The following is a 25,740-nucleotide window of genomic DNA, read 5'->3' on the forward strand; positions in this document are numbered from 1 at the left end:
TTACATTCCTGGAGATAAAAACAGCATTGCTCTCAATATCCATCAGTTTGTAACCTTTATAACCTGCTGGATATCCCAAAAACACACAAGCTCTGGCTCTATCTTCAAACTTTGTTCTCTGTTTCGGAGAAGTTCTTGCGTAACATAGACAACCGAAGGTTCTTAAATCGGTGTACTCTGGTGTCTTACTTGTGAGCTTCTCAAACGGTGTTTGGTTGTCTAATAATGGTGAAGGTGTTTTGTTGATAAGAAACACGACAGTCAAAATACAATCTCCCCATAACGATAAAGGAAGGTTAGACTGGAAAAGGAGAGCACGAGCAACATTCAGAATGTGTTGGTGCTTCCTTTCAACAACGGAGTTCTGCTCTGGAGTTTCTGGACAAGAATGGTAAGCTACGATCCCTTTATTGCGATAAAGATCAGTAAACTTTAGCTCCGGAGCATTATCCGACCTTACACTGCGAACCTTCTTATCAAACTGAGTCTCCACCATTTGTAAGAAATCAGGAAAAACTTTCAACACATCACTCTTCAATTTGAGTAAGTAAATCCAAGTTACTCTGCTGTGATCATCTACTATTGTCAAAAAATATTTAAACCCTTCCACTGTTGGTTCTGAAAACGGTCCCCAAACATCGATATGTAACAGATCGAAAGGTGCAGAACAAAAGTTGTTTCTACTAGAATATGGCAATTTCTTCTGTTTTGCTCTTTGACAAATATCACAATGTATAACCCCTTTATTCCTTTGTTTAGAAATACCAAGAACGTCTGTAAGCATATCAATCCGAGAAAAAGAAGTGTGACCAAGTCTCTTATGCCAAACAGCAGAATCTATTACAGCATTCAAACTACAAGAAGATAGTTGTCTTGAATCTGCAGGGTCTTCAACGTCCAACATGTAAAGATTAGCAATCCTTCTACCTCTTCCAATCGTCAATCCCCTGATAGGATCCTGTATCAGGCAAGAACTAGGATCAAAGATAACACAAGAACCAAGGTCTGTAGTCAACGAACTTATACTGAGAAGATTTAGCCTGAAATCTGGTATATACAGAACATTTCTCAAACTGATAGAACCATTGATCACCACTGTACCAATACCAGCTACCATAACTAAACTGCCATTGGGAAGATTAACATGCTGACGAATAGACATATCAAGATCACCAAATAAACTCCTATCATGACTGACATGATGAGTAACACCAGAATCAATAATCCATGATCTTTTATTTGCCACACATTGAGCAACAGTCAATATTCCAATAAAGCAATAGGTAGGATTAGAGAAGAGAATACCAGAAGGTGAAGCTTCATTCGTTGATTTTGGTGTGGTCGGAGAGGTGGACTGAGGAACAAGGTGAGAGCTGAAATACGCAATGAAGTTCTGCAACTGATCTTTAGACAAGTTCCCAATCAAACTCTCCAAACCATCGGATTTCTTGTCAGAAACACCAATCGTACCAGAAACTTGGGCTGTAACAGCAGGGGACATACTAGACGATTGAGAAGATTGAGAAGAAGCAAATTGTTGCTTCCTAGGCTTCCATCCAGGTGGATAACCATGTAGCTTGTAACAACGGTCCACAACATGGCCAGTAAAACCACAATGAGAGCAAATTGGTTTATCCTTCTTATGAGACTGATATGCAGAATTAACAGATCCAGCAGAGGTGTGAGGAACCGTGACATTCATCACTCCAGGATGTGGCACAACATTCCCAACCTGAAAAGCAGCTGGTACAACACTCACACCAAATTGTCTCTGACTATCATCTTGATCTAAGATGTTGTAAACTTCAGCAATATCAGGTAGAGGCTTCTTCATGATGATTTGACCCCTGATGATAGAGTAAGACTCGTTTAAACAAGCCAAAAACTTAATGAGTCGTCCTCTATCAACCTTCGCTTGAAAATTGTGTTTGCTCACACAGTTGAAAGAACGACAACACAAACATGATTCAGTAGGTTCACTGCCGTCAAGTTGATCCCATAGAGTTTTCAAAGCAGTGTAATAGCTTGACAAATCCATGGAACCCTGACGCAGATCTTGAATCTGCTGAATCAAATGAAAGGTTCTCGGCAAGTTTGTCATATGAAATCTATTGTGCAGATCTTTCCATATAATAGTAGCATCATCAAAGTTCAAAATACTACCATAGATCTGCTTAGAAACAGCATTCAACATCCACGATTTGACCATACTGTTGCATCTAGACCAGATTCGAAAGATAGGATTACCTTCATCCGGACGAGGTAGAGAACCATCGATGAAAGCGAGTTTGTTCTTTGCATCAAGAGCAATCTTTATCGCAGAGCACCAGTGGTTGTAGTTCGTACCATCGAGACGATCTACAACGAGAGAGAGGCCAGGATGATCAGCGCTGTGAAGAAAAAACGGTGAGTGTGGGCTATCCACAGTATCGATCTCAGAACCGGAAGTGATCGGAACACCCAGAGTTGGATCTGCCAGAATCGAAGAGAAAGAGCTCATCGGAGCTTTTGATTTTGAAGCAGAACTCCCAGCACCGGTGGATTTACCCTGACGACGAGTACTTTTCCGGATCGGAACTCCCATATCGACACAAACGAGCACACAACAAATCACCAACAATAAAACGATCAGAGTAAAAAGAAAACAAAATCTGAGCTAAGCGTATAGCTCTGATACCATATTAGTTAAGTGGAACGAACAGAATCGATGAAGATGGTAGAGAAAAGAGGAAGAAGATGAGAATGGAAATGATGATTTCTGTTATTCACAATTAATGTATGATACAGAGATTATATACAAGTAAAGTCTATCCGGTACAAACCGGTTATTTACATAACCCATATTAAACCATTGTATATCTAATATCTACCATTCTTGAGCCAGAACACTTTTTCATTCTGATTGTCTCTTTTGCAGAAACCAAACCACGTATTTTCTCTGTAACTCGTTTTACCTATGTTTGTTTGCTCTTGTTTTCTAGATTCATACTCCTGAAACGTGCATGGAAAGCTCCTTCACCTTCTCCTTTATTATCTATGAAGAATTTCTTCTCATGGGCCTCCAAAGATCCAACCAACTCAGCATAGGTAACAGTTTTGAAATCCTTAGCTTCTTCTGTAAGTGAGGATTTTATGCCTCTAGTATTGGTGTCGGGCAATTTATAGACTGGGAAGCGTCTGTGAGGATGTTGATAAATGCTAACAATGTGACAGTCATTTAACTCCACAATTACCAAAGCAAGAACAAATGGTTTCAATGCTTGAAATGATTCGAAGGCAGGTTATGCAGCAGAGAGAAAGAGGAAAGCAAATAATCTCAGTCACGTAAAGTTTCTCTTTATGGTAGTAAGATTTTGGCTTAATGGTGTAAGATTTGGACTGGTACACATGGATAATTTGATGTTGATATTTTATGCACAGAACCTAGTTCTTCTTCTTCTTAGTGGTGTGTGTTTTAAAGAATTTTCTTCAGTCAAAGATAATATTTCCGTTTAAGAATTGTGGCATGTTTGTTCAATCTCCATCAAAAACCCAGAAAATATTCTTTATCCAAATACATTCAAACAAATTCAAAATAATAAATAGAAAACAACGAATCGGGTATATTTGGATCCAAACGGAATTAAACCATATTGTAAGTATTCAAAATAATACAACAAACGGAACCAAACCAATTTCGTTCAATACTTAACACATAAGTTTACAAAAAAACATTAAAGATAAAAAAAAAATGAAAATACGCATGGATAATTTCTTCACCATTTCACTTTTAGCCAGCCACAAGTTATCTCTTCCTAGAACTGCATGAAACACTTTTTTTATTCATTGAATTCTTTCTTCCTATTAAAAACCTTCTCTCCCACCTAAGGCCTGGTCGACTGATCTTCTGGATACCGCATCCTTATCTTCGTAATGATAGGCAAATCCACCATGACTTGTTATATCAATACCAGCCAGCTCTTCCTCCGTAGATATCCTGAGAAGATTGAATCTATGAAGTCCATAAAACAAGGGAACAATTGTTAACGTCACCCACGAGAAGATGACAATGATTTCAACGATCTGTGCTGATAGTAGCTTCCATCCTCCGCCCATCAGCAGTCCGTACGGCCTACTGCCATCGCCCGAATAAACCTCGTTCACAAACTTCTTGGTAGCGAATAATCCGGTGAAGAGTAAGCCCCATGCGCCACAACCACCATGCAGCTGCGCAGCATTAAGAGGGTCGTCAAATTTAAGTTTCTTAGCTAGCTTATCAAGTCCAATCTTGACCAACGCAGCGACAACGCCACACACAATACTAGCCCAAGGATCGACAACAGCGCAGCCTGAGGTGATTGCAACCAGCCCAGTGAGTAGTCCTGAACAAGCGTCAGTGACCTTCCAGTGAGATCCTAAGAAACGTTTAGTGAATAATGTGGTTAATGCCGCTGTGCACCCAGCCAGCGTTGTGGTCACTGCGGTTCGTCCGATGGCACTCCACTGACCATAGTAAGGAAACTGCTGCTCGTAGCTTTGCAAGATAGTTAAGAATGACCCTGCATTATAACCATGCCAACCAAACCATACCAGGAAGGTACCTAACACTACAAGGGGAACATCATGACTATGTACAGTAGAAGCCCTTCTTGATCCATCGAACATTCCGACTCTTGGTCCTTCTATGAAAGATCCCCAAAGACCCGCTATCCCGCCGACCATATGAACCACTCCGGATCCAGCAAAGTCGATTGCACCCGAGCTAAACAAGAGGCTGTTGTGATCTCGTGTTGCACTAGCCCAACCGTTGCTTGACCAAAACCAATGGGAAACTGTGGGATAGACAAAACCAGTTAAATAAAACGAGTACATTAAGTAGGCAATAAACTGTGTACGTTCCGCCATAGAGCCGCTTGTGATTCCCGATGGAGTTATGGCAAAGGTCCACTGGAATAGGAAAAAGCTAAAGTCGTAGCCGGAGGAATCAGGAAAAGAGTTCAAAGCAAAGAAGTTGTGATGATCACCGATAAAACCGTCGGTTGGTCCAAAAGCTATGGCAAATCCAAAAATGAAGTATGAGATAGCACCTATGCAAGCATCCATTATGTTTGTGAGCATGACATTCGTGATGTTTTTGGAACGAATAGAGCCAGCAGTTAGCAAAGCAAAACCGATTTGCATAGTAAAAGAGAAATAGGCAGAGAAGAGAAGGTAAGAAGTATTGATGGCTAATGCTATCTCAGAAAATTTTGAGCAAAGGAAAGTGGAAGCATCTGTCATGTTTATTGAATGAAATGAGGAAGAGAGTATTGAACAAGTTTCACTTGCCATGAATATATGGAAGGAAAAAATTTTGTTGAGACGGCAAGAGAATAGGTGTAATTAATGTATTTGTCAATTGAGCCTTATATAGTGATACTTGAAGGAAAAGGAATATTTATAAAGTGTTTTTGCCCAAACTACTTAAGAAGGTATAACATATGTTGAGCACGCTTTATAACAAAATTGACTATCAAATACTCTTGATATACCGTAAAAGAAAAAGGAAAAAAACTAAAACTCTTGAGATATATTTATTCGTGATTATCAATCAACTATCAATCAACTAAACACGTCACTAAGGTTCTGTTTTAGTGGTTTACGAGCCATGAGTACTACTAGTCCTATTAGAGGAGATGCTTTATATTTTATTCATGAGTACTACTAGTCACCGATTGAGATCTCTCACATCACAAGAGTTTAAAGGATTTAAGTTTTGACAAGTAGACAAAAAGGAACGAGTTTAAATCAATGTATAGCTTACCATTACAAATTCACAATTCAGAGCTCTGTTAGATGTCTAAGACATTGAGGACTGGAGTCGTATGTTTCGTGAAGTCGATATTATTAGGTCAGTCTTTTCTTGTCAAGAAAAGCAATGAATTATGCTAAACTATTTAGGGTTTTCAGCTTTTATACAAACTCTAAACAACTAAATCTTCTAGTATCTAATTGGTATTTACTAATAATTACTAAATGTTTTTTTTATAGTTATTAACTTTTAAAGCTTCTAGATGTATTCACAGGGTTTGGTTTACACTTTAAAACAAGCTGGACAGTGGTTACCTGTAGCCTGTAGGCTCTTGTAGGCTGTAGCCGAACCCAAGGTATGTCTCTATCCTCTGTTGAATCCCCAACAGGGCCTGCAGTGAAGTTGGATGTTCTCCTCTGTTGACTTGAGTACCTGAAAAGCCAAAAAACGTGAATGTTCTCCTCTGTTGCCTTGAGTTTATACAAACTCTAAGCTATGTAAGAGTGATGGCTCTAAAAGTGAGTGCAGAGCTTTGGCTTAGGTTACGACTTTGTGACACCTTTTCAGCCATAGTTATTGAAATGAAAAAAAATCAGCCATGTATCAAGTAATCAAAATACAGAAGAAGCTGGTAAGATATGGAGGAGCATGCTGGCTCAAGATACATACATTACCTCACGGAGCTGCTCAACTTCAAAATTCAGAGTATTCTTAAGCCCGGAGAGCTCCTGTAAAGCATCGAGGAAGAGTTTATATATCGAGCTATCAAAATGGTTCAAGAGGAAAGCTTTTGTATCGAATTAAACTGATCCCGACAAAGCAATACTCTTTGGGACCAAAGTTTGGATAAAGACTGTATATCTGTTTGAGAGACAAAACAACAAAATGTAGTAAGATGACTAGAAGCAGCGTCATTAGTATCTAGAGCAAAATGGTGTAAAAGAAAGTTTTAAACAGAGAGGTGATATAATTATCAAGTACATAACACAGACTACCCACCAAAAGGAAGTAAAACTAGAAGAGAATACAGTAGCTGAAGATTTTTTGTGAGATGATCAATACAAACGAATAATAGAGACAAGAACACTTAGAAGTTGAGAGAAGGTACAGAGATTCTTTCAAGAACTTAAGATAAGTCATTCACAACTCACCTAATGAGGCCAACAAGAGGAAGTTTACCCACTGATCTCTTCAGCATCAAAATCATGAGGGAGAAGATAAATAAATGTTAATGCCATTGCCAAAACAATACCTAAAATGCCAAAACAATACATTTATACAGAGCTACCAAAGAGTATATTTCTATCAACTAACCTTGGCAACAAAACTTGGAAACAAAGCAGACATATATGATACAAAATGTCCAAGTACGAAACTTGATTGGACACAATGGCTCCAGGTCTTTCAGGTTCCTCCATGGCGATTTCCCTTTTCTGGTTAATGTGCAGCCAAAAGAGAGAACATATAAAGATAAAAGGTCAAGCCATCAGTGGGAACTAAAAATTGAATCAAATTTAGCAAAAAAAAAAGGTCCGAAGTAAGGACCATCTTAATAAATTGTACAACAACCTAACTTCTCCTTTGAGCCAACAATGTCGTACCAATCTGATGCTTCACTCTCTTGTTAACATGACTCAATCAATATCCCAAGAACCTGACATATGAAATAAACACCACTGAGATTTAAGTTCACAATTTCTATAACTCTTGCTAGTACAATTTGAAATCTTCTGACCATAAAAATCAGTTGTAAAGCTCTAATTACCTTGTTAGTTTTCACGAACAGCTAGAAATTAAGAAGACATGGTAAGTGGGAGACGAAGACGAAGAACGGAAGAACAAGAACGGAAGAACGGCCGAATCTGAATCTGAGCAAGAAAACCAAAACTCCCGCTTTCTTCAGAATTCAATTCAACAGCAAAAGAAGGATAGCTTGATCCTCAATGCCTTTGATCATCTTTTTCTAGGTAGGGAATTGCTTATCTCGGTAAGCTAAGAATGTTAGAAACAAAGAACTAGGACAGAACGGGAAATGGAGAAGGAGGTTAGAATCAAAGAACAGTAAATGGAGAAGGAGGTTAATGTGTATTTCATTCTATCTACATTTGAACTAATTGAGTGTATCCAGTCTTATCCATTAATGTAATTACAAGAAGAATAGTACCAAGCATGTAGGTTATAGTTTTCACTTTACTGGGTGAAGGTTTCTGTAGTTCAATTCAAGTGGGTCAAAAGTGGTTTGCGGAAACATATCTCTAATAATTCGATTGAGAGGCTCCTCGCACTCACATGGACTTAAACTTTTGTGTATTATACAAACATGATTCACATACACATCTCGTGTATATTGCAATACATTTGGTAAATTATCTGAAAATAATAATGAAGGTTTGTTCAAAAGAGGTCCAGGAGCTATTTCCATTAACACTGTTATACTGAACAGTATACAAAAGAAGACTGCAGTGCGAGAATTTATGGAGGATGATAATGCATTTGAGATATTCTGCTGAACACTTTCATATCTTTTATGTAAAACATTTTTGATGAGAAAATCACCAGTAGTATCCAAACACTTTAATCCAGATGATGGGAAAATGCTTTGTTTAAACCTACTACGAAGTATGCTTAATAATTCATTATTACCAGTTGATCCATATGGTGATGTGAAATCTAAGTTTAGGTTTTTGATATAACTATGAAGTATATTAGGTAGTATTACTTTCTCTGTTGAGTTTGTACCACTGGTCTGATGTCTCAATTTCTCTCACGTTAGGATATGAATTGGATTTTCTGTGGAACTGTTGACCAGTGGTCCTCTAAATAAAGGAGATTTCATTTTCATATCTAAATTCACCGATATGTATAGAGCATCACTGGTCAGAAGTAAGAAAGATAATATATATCTCCCTTCTGGGTTGGTAGATGAATTGTTCTGGGTAACAGGCGGTGGACATCTTCGTTGACAGATCTGAGTTATCGACTTGGTCATATGCCCTAAAGTTACCCTAAGCCCTCGGGGCTCCATCCGAACCTGTGACTCAACCTTCTCTTTAGCGGAGGAGAATAGTTCCAAGTGAGTGTGCTCCCGAACCAATGATTTGTATACTCTTTGCCCCAGGTACCAATACCCATGTCTTTCTGCTTCTTTTGATTCTCTTACTCTTATGAAATAAAAGCAAAGCACACCGCTAAACAAAAAGCTGGTATTACCAACCTTCTCAGAGGTTAGGCGATTCATTGAGTCGATCAGTCATCTTTTTCCCAAGACAACTTTATTGTGTGTATGCGCACAAAGGAAGATCGTAGAATCAGGATTACTCGTCCACTTTCATCGCCTTTTGTTGATCCGTGTCATTCTTGCTGCTTCATTCAATTATTCTTTATTCCTCCTCTCACTTGGGCGAAACACTAGAAACGGCCATTAATTTACGGATCGGTCATACAAGGAGCATACCTACGAATACTTCGGCGTGTGCTGCATTCGAGTGGTTAACAGCATACATCTATTCCCAAATCCCAACGGAGATAGATAGTATCCTTCTGTGCTATCCCCTATATCCTCGTAGTAGGGTTGAGGGCAGCGAAGTCTCCCGTTTATCCTGTCTTTTGCTATCCTACACGCACGCGCCCGCCGGAATGCCTTCTTGTTTTAGTTTTGGACGAAGCCAAGCCGATACATACAATATACGATAGGCGAAGGAAAGACCCCCATTTATTTAATAGCGCCTGGGCAAGTTTGATCGAGGATTGGAGAGGTACTTTAGTAACTCGACTGAAGGGAGAACTGGGAAGAAAAGGCTCGGAATGGATTTAGGAGTCTTTGTGCGAGCCGTATGCGGTGAGAGTCGCACGTACGGTAACGAGGGGGGTTCGCGTCTATACGTGTAGTGTGGTGGTTGGGCCTACCCACCCTATTTGTTCCATGATCTATGGGTCTACTGGAGCTACCCACTTCGATCAATTAGCCAAGATTTTGACCGGATACGAAATCACTGGTGCTCGATCTAGTGGTATTTTTATGGGGATTCTGTCTATCGCTGTAGGATTCCTATTCAAGATCACTGCAGTTCCTTTTCGGGCGGCTGTAGGACGGACGGCCGCCTATAGGTGGTAGGGTAGGGTGGGTGGTACCGCTCAGATTGCGGCCAATCTTCCTAACCGCGCGTGGGCCGGGCTTAGAGCGAGTGAAACTCATCACTACCTCGTAAGGGCATTGAGACCATAGCATGTTACACGAGGAAAAAAAACCCTTGTAGTGTTGTCACACAGCTGCCCGCCTAGAAGAGCCACTCGCTCTGTAGTGTTGTCACACAAGATAAGCACGCCGCCCGCCTGCTGGCCGGGCGAATCGAAGTTCTCTTCCGGTCAACTGTCCACCCAGTCAAGTGCAAAAAACACAGTAGAATCACGCAACGCACGCTGCTGGTGTGCTTCCTGCCCGCGAGGAAAGAAAAAAGAGCGACAAGGTTGAGTTCAGATTTGACTGTTTGCAGCATGGGAGCAGATTACCCAAAAAATCCCTGGGAACAATGAAAAAAAAGATATCTCGGTAACAAAAACCATAGGGGGCTGTATTGGCGAGATCCAACGGTGAACAGCTGCCCAAAATAAAAACCGCCTGGAAGTCCGAGGACCTTTAGTACCGTACCCCCAAACCAGCAGCCTTCGTGCCAAGCAAGACCGCCCTTGTCCCTCTCCTTTTCAGTCGAGTTGCTAAAGCACCTCTCGCAATAAGCTCGAGTTCCTCTTTTATAAGAGTAATAAATACCTGCAGACCTTTCCTTTCTCCATTCCGCCTCATTCATTGTTTTATTCCGCAAAGCAAAAGTGGTTCGTATCCTACTTTACCTACATGACGAAAGGGAACGCACTTTGTTGAGTTTCCGGGTTTTTTTATAGATTGGATTCAGTCAGCGTCACGACATAATCAAAAGGAAGGAGTAAGGCTTTGGTTACTGGCGAACGCTTCCAAAGGCGACCTTCTCGAGTTTCCGGCTGTTTCCTAGATTGAAGGAAGTAGCCTTTCGTCGCCCTACCAAACGCAAGAAGTCACTATCAAACAGCTCGCCCTACTGTGACAAACTAGGCTGAAAGCGGAGGATTCTTTTCTTCAGAACTGGGTAGGGAAGGTTTACAGTCGTGATAGAGTTCTGAAGCTAATGGGAGAGCTTCATGAATTGGGTTTACAGGGAATCAGGAAGATGGTAAGGATCTTAGATTGTCAAGGATCTTCCTCATAAACACGTTTCCGCTTGCAGCTGAAACAAGCGGAGAAGATGGGACCAACGGGATCAGCCACCAGGAAGTTAATAAGATCTTATTTTTGGCATCCTTTGATCCTGGAGGAACTTGTGCTGAAAAGTGAGTTCGTCAAAGAGCTCTGGCGAGACATTAGAGCTGTGAAGGGAAAGAAGGTTAAGAAGAGGAAGAAACGGGAACCTAGCCTGCCAGCTTTGGAACCCCAGAATTTTCCCTGTGTTGGGGGTTGGAGGTATGATTAGTAGGCTTAATTATAAAGTTCTCGTTCAACCAGAACTAGATAAAGCTACAAGGGCAGTCTCTAGAATTACTTACGGATTGGTTGCTGTTGGTAAAGCTGATGGGTATAGTTTTGAGGTTGTGGATTGATCAAGTTAACTCCACTAACGAAGATAAGCTTGTGAGTTTCATTGGATCTGGTGGGTGTCAAACACATTTTAAAAAGCAGCTAGTAGCAAGGGAGTTAGCATTGTTTAATCCCGAAAAATTCATGAACCTAAGACTACCTCATGACAAGGGAATTCTAGTCTTTGCTGGTCATAGAATTGCTCAAACCACATTGTGAGATTGATGCCATTTTGATAGAAATCGTCGGTATATAAAGAGAAAGTTTGCGATGTAAGATGTGCTCTTACGGAGGAAAATAGGATTGCTAACTTTTGCATCTATATAAAATGAAAAGAAAGTTTTTGTATCATGAAAGAGGCAAGGACAGATCCGCCGAAGAAGGATCGGGGTTAGAACTAGTCTGAAGCTTAAGGCTTTTGCTATTCAAGAAGGCTCTCCCTGCTGGCTCCATGTATGCTATAGCTCCTGAAAGTGTGAGTTTGGCCCCTGGATAGAGAGAAAGGTAAAAGAAAGAGGAGAGTGATGTTTCGTTTCAAGTTCGAGATCTCGTGTAGATATACATGAGAACAGAGAAGTGTCCTACGGATTCAGAACCGGAAGGTCAGAAAAAAGTGGGAATGACAGTCCGGCTACCAGAGGAGCTATTCAACTATTATCAACTATTGAGTCTCTGAGTGGATTTTCCAATAGATGGGAGCAAGGAGATTCTGTCTGAAGAAGGACGCAGAAGTTAGTGCTTAGCGCTTGATACATCAAAGTATGCCTCCGCTTACACATCAGCAGTCGTTCTAATTTTTCAATCAAAGTAGTAGCTGTCGTATTCCAGAAGGAAGGGGGATTGATATAAGAAGAGTCAGACTTCTTTTTAAGCAGCAATCTTTTACAGAAAAGAGAGTAGTTGTCGTCGATGTGGGATAGTCCCTGAAGAATAGTACCCATGTCAACGGATTGCAGGTATAGTTCAACTCATAGCCCCCAATCCCACGGGTGACGATATTGTCATTGGGGATCTGTATGCTTTCAAAAGAGTCGTTAGCTGATCTAGGAGTCAGTGGTCAATAAGTAGGCAAAAGACTCTGGGGAAGTAAGCGAAGCTATTGATTGGTTGAGCCCCTCAACAAAGCATGTCCAGCACTTATCTTAAGTTCCTTTAAGCAGATCTGTGAGAAATCCTAGGCCTCTCTTTCAGTAATTTCCAAAGAGTATAGGCTCAATTCAAATTATTTATGGTAGGCAGAGCAATCGTAGACCCTTACCTAGCTAGTGACCTGGCTCTCACTCTTGGCCCAGACAACGTCCTAGGCGTAGGGTAGATCGGAGCAAGAGGGAACGCCTAGACGACGTTTTTATTCCTGGGCTGCTGTAAGTAGATCGAGAGGTCGTTCCGCCCCTTGTCCCCGAAGATGGGTAATATGTTCTCAAAAAATGTTGCTTCAATCTGACCTAGCTGGCGAGCGATCCCAGTTCGTGGCAGAGAACAAGACAGCAAGCGAGCGTACCTTTGTTCGCTTCTTCTCCACCAAGCACGAAAGTTTAAGGATAACTGTAGGTCGGTGGCTACCTAAGGAAACTCCGATTCGATCCGCCCCCCCCCCCCCCCGGCTGGGAGGCATTTACCTTATCCCGATCACAAGGAGAGGTTCACCATGATGGGGGTACTTCTAATTTTCCTTTCTGGAAAGAATGAAATGCATAGGGGACCATCCTTTTGTTGCGGCATGCTCCTCAGATTTACGGATTCGCAGGGGGCGGAACGACCTACTTAGTTGACTGACAATGACAAAGGCTTGCGAAACTAAGTATGGCCTTTCAAATTGAATCTTTAGTAGTCTATCAGTGGTGCGAAGAGAAACATATCTTTTTATGACTTCTACTTATTGATCCCGGCCCGGAAAAGTGAGCGACCAGGTTTATAAAGACTGGTTCGAAAAGCGCGTCTAGCCCTCTTGATGAATGAAAGAAAGGGTTTCTGAGCCCTAAGCCCTAGCCCTGTAAGCCCACACCTGTGTAGAGTAGATCGTTCAACACCTGCGGCACAAACCAATTTTTGACCTATTGGTCCTAGTCTCATAGGCGACCGAACGGCCGCCCCCTAATTACTAGACCGACCCGCTATAATAATTCCATAAACACCTAGCGAAGATATGGCAAACAAATAAAGTAGCCCTATGTTCGGATCTGACAATACCATACCATAATCAAAAGGTACAACGGCCCGAGCGACCAGACTTAACATAAATGTAGCCACCGGAGCCATTCTAAAAAGGAAAAAATTAGCACTACTTGGTGAAATAGGTTCTTTTAGAATCAATTTCGAACCATCTGCTACAGGTTGTAACAATCCGAACGATCCCACTACATCAGGACCCTTTCTACGTTGCACAAAAGCCATTACTTTACGTTCAGCTAGCACTAAAAAGGCTACTCCTAGTAGAAGTGGTAGAATTATTCCAAGTATTTCAGCTGGAACAGCTATGTACGTTTTCGATTTTTTATTTACTCATGATCTGGCCTGGTTGACCCAATCATGATATTGAAGGATGGGACCTTTTCTCGAAAAACTCCCGATACCGAGAAGAGTTGAAGATGGTGCAACATTCCATCTACTCTCAATGGAACCCCCCTATCACTTTACTCCCGAAATAAAGCACCCCTTCTCCGCGAACTATCTCAATCCCCGTTTAAAAATAATTGTTTAATATAGAGAGATTTGTCCCCACGTCTGAGAAGGTCCTTTTCCACTTGGTCCAGAGATATTATTTCTAGGCGGTCCATTTCGGCCGGGCTAGATCCGGGGTTCGAAATGTCCAGCGCCTCCCGCCTCTCGTTCAAGAAATCGCAAAAAGCCTCTTGAAGAGAGTAGGCGGCCCTTTCTTCCAAATAAGGATTGTGGAAAAGCACCTCGCGAAACACTCCTAAACAGGAGTGCTTCCGCTCCCTTATTTGAAGATCCCGGTTTTCAAAATCCAGGATCCTCCAATATTCCTTTTGATGGGGGGAATTACGCAGGGATTCCTTAATTTCCCCCCAATACTGTCCCTTTTCTTTACCAAGCAAGAAAAACAGCTCGCCCTACTGTGACAAACAGCTCGCCCTTCTGAAGAAAGATAGATGGTTTCTAATGGGAAGGTAGCAGCTGTCATCATTATGATGATTCAATCCATATGAATCCCTATTTCAGAACTATGTATTAGTTAGACGACGGCAACGGAACAAGAACTCCTTCCTTTACAGGCAAGCGGGATAGCTGTTGTCTCGTTTAGGAACTTGAGTTAGTCGACTAAGAGGTAAAAAGTGGAAAGAAGCGGCCTAAAGGATTAGCGACGATCCCTCTCGGCTTAAAGTAAAGGAAGCGGCTTGTCCCATCCAATGCCCTACTTTTAAGTACTCGGTATGTTCACTCAATCAGAAGAAGCTTTCGGAAGTTCATTGGCCTCTGCGGAGCATGAAAAGGCCTGTTTTGAAGCTCCGGGGACTTATTAGCCCGTCAGCCTTACTTCTTAGGAAGAAGAGAAATGTGCTTGACTTCTTTATCTTATAAGATGACGGCAACATCCTAGATAAGATCTAGGATTCCTGCTTATGAATCATGGCAAACCGGTGGTGAAAACAATATTACAGAGTAGGTTGGTTAAATTAAAGCGGGTTACTTTGATCTTATCGTCTAGCCGGGCATGAGAGCCCAATAAAAAAGGATCGACGACGATCCGAGAAGGACGAATCAATAAATCGACTTCCTTTAGAGCAGACAGACTACGCGCTAACAGCTTTAGAAACTTTGCTATACTAACAAAGCAAGCATAGCAAAGTCAAAGTTTGAGTTAGACCGGGTATGAGGCAAAGCCAAAGGCAGAAGTGGTTTATCCAGGTCGGTTGAATCCCCGAAATAAGTACCAATTGCTACCGTCCAATCGCTATCATTATCATGGTTGGAGCATAGATAGCAAAGGTATGGTTAGAGGTAAAATACACATATCTACCAGGTAGGTGAAACGAATTCCATACCCATATCGGGTAATGGGCCTCCAATTACTTCAGCCTAAAACGAGGTCTGAGGTCGGGTCAACAATCTAATAGGTTGCCTTCCCCCGTTTGAGAGTCAGAATCCTAGCCAGGTGAAGATCCACTGGATGGCGGGCGGAGTGGCTTTAGAACCGAAAAAGTCAGAAATTCCAGAGACGGTTGACCGAGCGGAGACATCAGAGGAAGGAGCACTAATGGAAGAGGCATCCATTAGCTAGGGACACAAGGGCTCTTCTCTGGTAGCGGAGTCTAAGATCAAGCCAGCTAGAGAGGCAGGAAGAGGACAGGCATAACTGATTGATTGTTGTTGACTCTTTTTTCCCGGTTCTAAAGCCAATCACAGAGAAATGGGGGCAAAAGAGCAAGAAGTAGCACCTACAATGGACCGGGTTTACCGAGTCTCACTAACAGCATTTAGCCTAGCATCACAGCCACCAGCCGAAAAAAAAAGTCCCTGACCTCAAACCGAAGGCATCCATGGCAAAGAAAGCATCTGAGCCGGCGGAAGCTCCCCGAAAGGAAAGGCATAGCATAATTCGGAGTTGAAGGTTGGGAGCGTCGAAGCAGACCCTTCAGTTTCATCCATTTTTCCATGACCAGCAGCAGAATAGCCTAATTATTCACCTTTTCTAGGCATCCCTAGCCCATTTCAAGAGCCATCGCCTGCTCCAGATCTGGGAGCACCTGAAAGATCTCGATTTTTTTAATACAAGTACCCTTTTGAGATCGAGACTCGCTTCTCGAGTCACAGAGACAAAAAGAGAGGCGGGGGCATAGCTATCAGAGGCAACGGGGACAGAAGCAAGGATGCCAGTACCAATTTCAAAGAATTTTTCCTCGGGATGCATAGCCGCCACTATATCGTCCAATTCCAGTGCCTGTAAGAGATCGGGTTTACCGACTAGTGTCTTTGATTGATCCAGTCCCCCCGACAGTTCAATAGCCGCTTCCGCTTCAGGCCTCGTAACCTGTTCATAATGATCCCGCATAGGCATCTGACTTTCTTAGACAAAAGCGGGATAGTGAAATAGACGTCCAGTCTCCGATCCCAGTTGATTGATCTCGACTTTACCAGCTCATGAACGGGGCATTAATCAGACTTGAGCAGTAGGTTTCGACTCGGTCAGCTGTCTTGATGAAGATTGACTTCAGCCAAAGAGAATGAATTTACTTAGGGAAAAATTCCTATGTGCTCGATCCGATCAACGAAAAGAAATCCTGAAATTACATAAAGAAACGCGAGAATCTTCACAGTTGACATTTTCGATTGAGAAAGTGGCAGGCCAAAAGAGCTCTACTGTAGTGCCTTGCAAGGTCGTAGAGCCGGTAACCCTCGTTCACCTAAAATGGAAAAAGGTCTGTGATTGAGACTAAGGAACGCTAGCTATATGCTTAACACATGCAAGTCGATCAGTTCGCCCTTTCGCCTATCGGCTTGGCAGGCAAGCTACCTTGCTTGCATTCTATAAACGGTAACTTTCGCGCCCTTCCTGCCTGCTTAAATTGATGTGAATTGAATGATGGTGACAGCTCTTCAAATCCTATTCAGTCTGATTATATATGTCACTGAAACAATCCGTTCTGTCTCAGTTTGATTTTCGGATTCCGAGGATGAGCCGGACGACGAAGCCTCCTCCTTAGATAAAGATGTCTCAGACGCTACTCTCCCGGCAAGAACAACTTATTCTATTGTGATTTTTTTGGCGGGTTCGGTCAGGAGAGACAAAAGAGAGATGCTTTCTATCAGTCAAAAGGGGACTTTGTCTCCCGCCATGCTCCCACGGCCCGCTTACCGAGGAACAGAAAGGGAGGACCGGGGGGGGGGTCTAGAGCAAGTAGGGTTGGGGTATAGAGCCGTAAGCGCGGTGGGGTGTGAGAGAGGACGTGCTCGTACGGTTCATAGAAGGGTATGATCAACTCGTTGATTGTTGGTAACTTGAACTCCTCTATATTCGAAATATGCCTTTCTAGGAGCATTACGATATGCAGCTCAAATGGTCTCTTATGAAGTCTCTACTGGTCTTATTCTTATTGTGCGCCTTGTGAGCGCGTTTGTATCCGCGAAGGCAATCATCGCTCGGATGTTCCCCTAACCCAACCCGGGAACGGACCGGAGGGAACCGCAGCATGGGTAATGTCCGCGTCTCGTCGCAAGGCTCATTTTGAGTTGTGGGTCATAGGTCGGGCTTCGGGCGGGCAGCTTTATCTGATCAAGGGCCGGGGCACACGGGTCCTGGTACTATCCAGGTGCGAAGAACCCCGGAGGTGACTGCAATGAGCAGAAATCTCACTCACCAGCCTAAACGACGAGAAAACACTCGAACGTGAGAGCAAGGGATCACCCAACGAATGGACGAGCTCCAAGGAGGGAGGAGGCAAGCACCATGCTTTCAGAGAAGTGGCGGTCCGAATCTTATCTGAACTGCGAGAATAACTGACTAAGCTGTGCCTTAGACCAACAATACAACAATGAGACAGAACGTAGCAGGCCCTCAACACGTACATGATAGTTCACACGTACATGATCCAGTGAAGACAGAAAGCAGTGGGAAAACATCACGCTACAATACAACAGTACGTAGGTTCCAATCCACTAAAGGAATACAGGCGTACCGAGGGAGCATATAGCTAGTCTTATATGGAAGGAAAAGCACAAGCCTTACCCCGAGAAACCCCATGCTAGAATAGGCCTATGCAGTCCCACCCAGCGAAGAAAATCAGATCGAGCATGCAAAAATTCATAATAAATGTATCACAATTCAAGGCAGAAATCCCATCGAGCATGCAAAAATTCTCAATTCAAGGTGGAAAACACCTCCATCTATTCAAGGCGGAAAATCGCATCCAGGTAAGAGTGCAAAAATGCAACTACTGCATGAAAATTAGAGGGAAGGAAGCAAGTTAATAATCGCACATCATTCCTTTTTGACATCACGATTTCAGAGACATTCATAGCTCAGGAGAATCCACCATTAAATAAGGCTCCCAATGCCCACTCAATTATTTGAGTCGTTTCAAAGAAGGAGATGAAAGCGAGTCCAGGAAGGTCGTTTTGTTTGAAGTTGATCAGTCTAATATATCTCCTTCCGCCCTTGGCTCATAGGTAGCTCTGGAAGTTGGGATGTTTGCAATTCTAAATGGAGGGATTGGGAAGGAAGAGTGATCAATGCCAGCTAAGGTTGTTAGGTATCTTTGAAAGAGTAGCGTTACAGTTCATGTCAAATAAGAGTGGTGAGAATTCCATCTCAAAGAAGAGTGTTGGTCCAGTCCATCTCAAAGTTTGAGGACTCAAAGTATGGTTCAAAATCTGAGGTATGAGTTGAGGATGGGCTATGTTGCCACTGCGAGGTCGTTCTTCTGTTTAGGTCTCCCTCCGGCTCCGGTCAAGGCATTATCTGGGCGCTGTTGAAGCACCCTAAGAAGTCACTTTAGGAAGTCAATGCTTAACGCTTTTGCTTTCCCGCAAACGAATGAATGCTTTCCCGCCAAACGAGGCTTTTGCGCCAACGAACGAACGAAATGCTTAAATCCGAAGATGCCGAGTAAGTCGATGTTCGGTGGTAGCGTTTCTGAGAATCTTTTTCTTTCAAAGATACGGATTGGTCTTTCTTTCCCTCTCCCTTTGTCAGAGATCAAATTACAAAACCAATATTTCCGTTTGGAGGGACAGATGAGTTCCTTTGATCCCTTTGTTGATGAATCCAAGGCACTGGTTCGACGTCTAGGTCAGAAGGTCAAGGCGAAGTCCTTTCTTTGTCGATGAGTTAGTAGGTCATTTCTAAGAGTTAGGTCTTCAGGACTATATCATAAAAGCGGCTAAGGTCTTTCTATAGTTTCAAATGTCCTAAACTCCAGGGTTGTTCACCAATCCAATATAGGTATCAGCACGTGAAGAGTATCCGGCGGTGGGCGTGTTATCTTTCAAATCTTCAATCTGAAGGGAGTAGTCACCAATATAATATTATTTCTAATAGAAGAGAGAATCCCCATTGCTGTAACCCGGGTTGCTTTCAGCCTAGCTTGCGTGTCAGTCTAGAAAGAATTCCTTGCCTTCAGCCGAGCTTGGGTCCGGGGCACAGGTAAAGAAAGAATCCTCCGCTTTCAGCCTAGCTTGATCGGAGCCTTTAGACGACGCTTCAGAAGTCTTTGATCGTACGTTCTTCGGCCCCAGATGGAGATTCTAGTGACCCATATGAAACATCACCGAGGGAGGCTAGAGATGATACACACCACTTGCGTCTTGAATTGCCCAATGATGAGGATTGGAGTCCTTTGGTAGTGTGTCCTGAGTGGCGGAGCAGTATACCGGCATTCAAATGCAAGGGGTGCAATTCTTTGTTTTGTTCCTAGATTCCTTTCATGCGTTTCAAGTGTCACAACATCAATTCCGTAGGGTTACTTGGTGAATCGGGGAAGTGTACTGTCTTATGCGCCTTAGTGCGATCGAAGATCACTTTGTTGCAAAGCCGGATAAAGGCATTAAAGTGGTTAACAGTCTGTTGAAATAAGGGCTTTGTAACCTCCCCCAACTTCTTCTGCAGCGGAAGTGGAAGCAGATGCTTTAGCCCTTTCCCCTTCTTTCGTTAATTGTTCCTCATTCTCCTCTTCCTGATCTTGATCGATCAATCCTTCCCTGATCAGATCTTTCTCCTTTGAGAATGCCAATCCTGGACAAAAGCTGAGGGCGAACTATCATTATAGAGCCCTTTGGCCCACTACTCGTTTAAGTCTTTGAACGCCACCTTCCGGCTCAGATATTCTAGATCAGGGAATTCCTAAGATCAGAACTGGCCTAGGAGCAGAATTGGTTGCTTGACACACATTGCTGATTCGCCGTCGAAAACCAAGTTTGGGTGGTGAGACGTGTTGTCATTGCAAGATGTGCCAAGGGCCCTCTAAATGCTGTGGCTTCGAAGCGCGAGACAGCCATTTTGGTTCCCTGATCGTGCTGCTACCTCTGGACTATTGGGACTCTCCATTTTTAATGTCGTGTCAGGTCAACGAAGAAAGGCGAAAGAATCATCCACTTCTGTTGGAAGTCAAGCGGTCGAAGTTCAATGCGTTGTTGTTTCTGACGTGAAGGCAAAGACTTGTCTTCTGTGGTTGAAGTCCTAACTGGGTGCTGCTGAAGCCGCATAAAGACTATGACGCTGTTACTGTCGCATAAAAGACTATGGCATGCTGGTACTGTCGCATAAAGACTATGCCGAGCCCTCTCCCGAAAAAGACTATGACTTGGGTATTCCTGCCGCGTATAGTTTAATTGTTTCTTTATGCGAGGGTTGATGATTCTCCTCGGATGCCTCCGGCTGGGAAGAAGCCCTAATCTTCGAGTCAGGAGATACCTTGAGAACAGTGAAAGCGGAATCCTACTTTATTTAGTTTAAAAGAAGGCTTTGTCTCGTCCCTTCCCATTGTAATTGTAGGAGGGAAAATAAAAGGAGTTATTTTAAACCACCCTGCCCCTAGCCCTACTACGGAATAAAGATATAGCTAAGAGAAGATGGGGTTGTCTCTGTTACAATCGTTTATAGTCCTTGTCCTGACTTTCCTAAAAGCTTGGTGAGGAAAATCCTCGACAGAGAGGCAGTTTTTCTTTTAATGAGAGTGACCTTTCAAAGATCATTTTTGCGATAAGGCCCTTCTTAAAGAGATGGCTCACTCTCCTTTAAAGGGTGTCCCCGCTGCACTCTAAGGATGGCATATGATTCACTAGCACAGGAGAGAGAGTTAGCCTTAGCTTTGGCATTTCCTTGCTCAATCTCATATCAGTCAGTCTACTCTTGCCAGAAGTTACTGCCTTAGCTGAAGTGTGGAAGGAGACCCAGTCATTCAGTGAAAATCTAGTGAGTAAGGTAAGGGGGAAGTCCAGTGGCTGAAGTAAAGTAAAAGAAAGAAAGGATGGCTGAGTGGCTTAAGTAAGGCATTGGTTTGCTAAATTGACATACAATATTACATATTCCCTCTTGGTGAGGTAGGCTCTCTCTCTTGATTAAGGGCTGATAGTTGGTTCATTAGGAAATCTTTCTAAAAGACGGATATCCTTCTATCAAGGAGAGATTGATATATGAAATGATTAGAATTAGAATGATTCCAGTTACTCACAGCAGTGCTACGATCAGCAGGTCTTGTCTCTCCTCTCGCATATGTGTCAACTGTCGTTGTTGTATCAGTAGCGGAAAGCTTTACATTGAACCAGAGGAATTCCGCCTCCTCCGACTCAAGCATTGGATTAGCTTTAGGCATTTCAGGATATTCTCGAGAAGACCAAGTTTAGTAAAGATATTTTTATTGTAGAACCGGTCCCTCCCGTTAGATCGAAAAAAATGTATTACAAGCTCCCATGGAAAGCGTTTTTATCAATTCATTCCACCAGCACCTTCTCTGCTCTTCAAACCCGCTCCTAGGCAAGGTCCTGATTGTGTTCCAATAGGGGAGTCGGGCGGAGTGCTCAACTAGTTCGGATACTCTAGCGGCGAAGTAAGCAGCTAAGGATCACCAAGATGCGAGACCCTCCCTTTCTTTTATAACTCTCTAGTAGCTCAGTTACGAATCGAATAAACATACTCTTATTAATGCTTGCATGAGCGGATAGATCAGATATTGATGAAAATAGTGAAAGAGGCGCGCCAACAAAAAGGCTTGTTTTTGTTTATTTTCCCGCAGAATCCTATGTGAGGAAAATAGAAAGGGAATCCGTCCATATTGTCCTTCCCGATTTATTCTCTTCATCTTCCCTTATCTTATAATACACTGGCTAGCACCTTTATTCGATTAGACTGGGATTAAGACTCCTCGTCACCGGGCTAGCTCTTCTCCTCCGCTTGTCCTCTTTTGCCCTACTCGAATGGGGGGAGCTACTCCCATAAGAGAGCTATGATCGGGCAAGTAGATACAGTAGAGCTCGCGCTTCTTTGATTCGATAGTCGGAATGAAGAGTACGGGAGAAGGAAGAAAGATTATGAGAGTGTTAAGTGGATACAAAGAGACCAACAGTTCTTCGGAAGCAGAAGGAAAGAAAGCAGGAGAAACACAAACTGACCGAGCTAGCGATGTTCCTACTAGGCTTGGAGAACTACTCGGAGGATGAAAGAAAGAAAGAAAAGAGAGTTTTTCTATGGATCTTACGATTCTTCTTTAGCTGCACTTGCAGAGGTAGCTACGGTCGCTCACAGGTCGTTGCTCGCTCCCTCCAACTGTTCTCTATCGAATAGAAGAACGACAGGAAAGAGCAGGGGGCGCAGCCCAATACAACACATACAGCAATATAACACAGCTCAATAACAGCTTATTCCCAGTGAAGGAAGAAAGAAAGTATTTTTAATAAAAGAAAGGGAAGATATACAGTTAATACGCAGCGGGATACAGTCATTGGCAAGTATCCCGTAGGGGAAGTAATTACAGAACATTCACAGATAATGCTCAGATAAAGACAATACGTGATTACAGAGGAAGCACAGATAATCCGCAGAGTACTCAAAACAGCAACCAAAGGGAAAGAAAGAGTGAAACACGGCAAAACAACCCCGACATGGTTAACAACCTATTCCAAGCTAACAACAGTAGGTAGATAGAACAGAGAACAACCGCTACGCTAATAGCAGTATACCTAATCCAACTCGGAAGAGATTAAGAGACAGCACTGGTAACGTACTTCGTCATGCAGGCACAGCAATACAGCTACAAGCAACTACCTGACTTATTCATGCAACAGTCCCAGCAGGGGAAGAATAGATAGACACGAAGGGAAACAGCAAAACAAGAAAAGCCTTCAGAGCTGACCTTACATGCCAAGTGAGAGGTTCTTTGTTCAAATCCAACTAGGGGTAAGCGAACAAACAACATTCCCATAGAATCACACCAAAATCAGAGCTACCACATCACATCACAGCTGCCCGTCTATGACACTACAAACAACAGTACAAATCGAATTCCCCATAGCTAAAAATAAATAGCTGTTTAACCATTTGTTTACCTTTTGTTAAAGAAACAGAGGGAAAAAGAGAAAGACAGAGAATGGGTTGAAAGGAGAGGAGAAAGCCCATTCAAAGCAGGTAACATCAATTGATCCGGAGGGAGGAAAGAATGATCTCAGGCAAATCCCAGGAAAGAAAGAAAATTTGCAGTGGATTTCGCCGGATCTATAGAACAAAATAGTTTTGAGCCAATGATCCCAGAAAGAGTAATCCTAGCCATAGGAAAAGACGAGTGGGCTCGCAAACTTCGCACTGCGTTACAAGCTCGGAAGAAGTTTGGCTTCATTGACGGTACGATTAAGCGTCCGGCAGAAGATTCAAACGAGATTAATGATTGTTGGACAATCAATTCTCTATTAGTTTTGTGGATTCGGAATTCGATTGATCCATTCCTCCGTCGAGATATCTCTCACTTCGAGGTAGCGAAGGAATTGTGGGACGATATCTCTGAGCAGTTTAGTGTGGTTAACGGGCCTCGTGTGCAGCAGTTGAAGCATGCGCTCGTGACCTGTAAATAGAAGGGCCTTAGTATCAAATCTTACTACGGCAAGCTGAAGAAACTATGGGAAGATCTGGCTTATTATGACAAAGAAGATCAGTGCACATGCGACGGGTGTCCCTGTGGTGCGAAAGCTCGAGCCAGCAAGCGTCGCGAGAAGGACAAGGTGCACCAATTTCTGATGGGACTCGATGAGGCAGTTTTCGGCGGCTTGAAATCAGCTCTCCTCGCCTTCTCCGTCTAATCTTGTCGGTTTTACAGAGGAACAATGGAAACTTCTTCTCAACACATTCCATACGGGCAAAACTAGAGCTTCCGAAACTTGAACCGGTAAGGCACTTCTTGTCCCTTGGATTTTAGATACTGTAGCCTCACATAATATGATAGGTTGTTTGATGGTGATGACAAATGTCCGTGATATTATACCTTGCTTAGTGGGTCTTCCCGATGGACGACATACAGTGGCTACAAAGCAAGGAACTGTGGTTCTTGGTAATCATATAATACGGCTGTTAGATGTTCTGGACGAGAGAGTAGGAATAGGTACCTGCTTCAACCATAGAAAGTCAACAGAGGGGTGATCCTGCTTAGGTTTAAAAACCTAACTCGGAATGACGAGGTTAAGAAGAGGAAGATAGAAGGGAAGGGGTAGCTGATTAACCAACTGTAATACAAAAGGTACGTTGATCCTCCTAGGCTTGCAGACCTACTCGGAACTGTGGAAAGAAAGTCAAGATATTTATTCTATGGACCGTAAGGTCCTTCCTCAGCTACACAGGGTGCGGAAGAGTGAGACCCGGTCGCTCGTAGGTCATTCCTCGCTTCCTACAAGTCAAGCACATGCAAGAACTGGAATACCGCTACAAGCAACCAGCCGGCACATACATGCCTACTATTCCCACGGAACAAAGGAATACTAATGAAACAGCAGCTACTCGACCTAGAGGATGGGAAGGTTCTGTTCTATCGAGGCAGATTAGATTGTACCGGGAAAGATCTCACTAATCAATCATCTAGTTTAGTTTTTTTATGAGCCCATGTAGTATTTAGTAAGTGGTTAGGGAATGACTGCCTTGTTTCCCCTCATCAACTAATTAATGAGAGCTTCCGTCGTCAGCTCGTTCTTGACAGATCCGCATACGAAAGATTGGAATGACCGGATAACTGCCCAAAGCACTACTAAATGGGTGTCAAAGAGGAATGAAATGGGATGACTGATTGATGGATACGTGGTAATTTTCCACTCCTGAACGACTTGGTACTCCCTCTTTCTCTATGGATCGAGCATATGAGGTGCCACTCTACCGCACCAATGCAGGTTATGAAATTATAGATGCTCCCCCCGGTGTCTTGCCAGAAGCTCGTTTTCTAACCAAAAAATGGAAGATTTGAAAACCCCATCCCCGGAACTGGAAAAGGACCTAAACTCGTGATAGAAGCCGTCTTTCTCTAGCAGGAAATCAAAGACATCGGAAAGGCTCGCGTATTCCTATTCTTGTTATGGGAGACTGTCCATACCCTATCTCGACTCCGTTCACAAGACCCTAAAGTAGGGGAAGGCGGGTTTGATCCTATCATTTGTTATTTTAGTTTGAAATGGCAACACTAAAGAAGTGTGGAAACAGAGATTTAGAAAGCAGAGTTAGAGAGACCCCTTACCCAGGGATGTGATTGGGTAAAGAGCCTTTGGAAGGTGACTAAAAGACCAGAAACAGGGGCTACCCGAGCTAATGATAGAGGCAAGAACATTTTCCGGCCAGGCCTGACTATAACCAACCTTACAGATCCCACTCAACCTTTTACACCGATGTATCGTACTCTCTCGACCAGGTCATCATAAGAAAATACTGCTAAATCTTTCCAAA

General features: G+C 42.9%; 2 protein-coding genes and 2 pseudogenes across 4 annotated transcripts; 1 reads left to right on the forward strand and 3 right to left on the reverse strand.

Annotated features, from left to right (window-relative positions):
* Positions 1-923: 923 nt before the first annotated feature.
* On the reverse strand, positions 924-2,584 carry LOC147926972 (uncharacterized). The gene is made up of 2 exons (XM_087487909.1): positions 1,306-2,584; positions 924-958 (listed from the first exon to the last, which is right to left on the reverse strand). Exons 1-2 carry the CDS (start codon positions 2,582-2,584, stop codon positions 924-926), a joined length of 1,314 nt encoding a protein of 437 aa, XP_087344035.1.
* Positions 2,585-3,605: 1,021 nt separating this feature from the next.
* Positions 3,606-5,438, reverse strand: LOC147926973 (ammonium transporter 1 member 2 pseudogene; annotated as a pseudogene). Its single transcript, XR_015581952.1, has one exon. The product of XR_015581952.1 is annotated as an ammonium transporter 1 member 2 pseudogene (transcript).
* Positions 5,439-7,340: 1,902 nt separating this feature from the next.
* On the reverse strand, positions 7,341-8,630 carry LOC147926974 (putative mitochondrial protein AtMg00920 pseudogene; annotated as a pseudogene). Its single transcript, XR_015581953.1, has 2 exons — positions 7,536-8,630; positions 7,341-7,424 (listed from the first exon to the last, which is right to left on the reverse strand). The product of XR_015581953.1 is annotated as a putative mitochondrial protein AtMg00920 pseudogene (transcript).
* Positions 8,631-23,567: 14,937 nt separating this feature from the next.
* On the forward strand, positions 23,568-24,119 carry LOC147926975 (uncharacterized). Its single transcript, XM_087487254.1, has 2 exons — positions 23,568-23,886; positions 23,971-24,119. Exons 1-2 carry the CDS (start codon positions 23,568-23,570, stop codon positions 24,117-24,119), a joined length of 468 nt encoding a protein of 155 aa, XP_087343380.1.
* The last annotated feature ends 1,621 nt before the right edge of the window (positions 24,120-25,740 follow it).

The sequence above is a fragment of the Camelina sativa genome, chromosome 15, assembly GCF_030686135.1.
Source record: "Camelina sativa cultivar CO46 ecotype springtype chromosome 15, ASM3068613v1".
Taxonomy (NCBI): domain Eukaryota; kingdom Viridiplantae; phylum Streptophyta; class Magnoliopsida; order Brassicales; family Brassicaceae; genus Camelina; species Camelina sativa.

Bases quoted from the DNA above. Each gene is read 5' to 3' on its own strand.
- LOC147926975 (XM_087487254.1), top strand. From the start codon at position 23,568: ATGATCCCAGAAAGAGTAATCCTAGCCATAGGAAAAGACGAGTGGGCT. The intron at 23,887-23,970 runs GTAAATAGAAGG...ATGACAAAGAAG, and splicing joins GAAGCATGCGCTCGTGACCT to ATCAGTGCACATGCGACGGG.
- LOC147926972 (XM_087487909.1), bottom strand. From the start codon at position 2,584: ATGGGAGTTCCGATCCGGAAAAGTACTCGTCGTCAGGGTAAATCCACC. The intron at 959-1,305 runs GTATTCTCTTCT...TGCCTGATACAG, and splicing joins GAATGAAGCTTCACCTTCTG to GATCCTATCAGGGGATTGAC.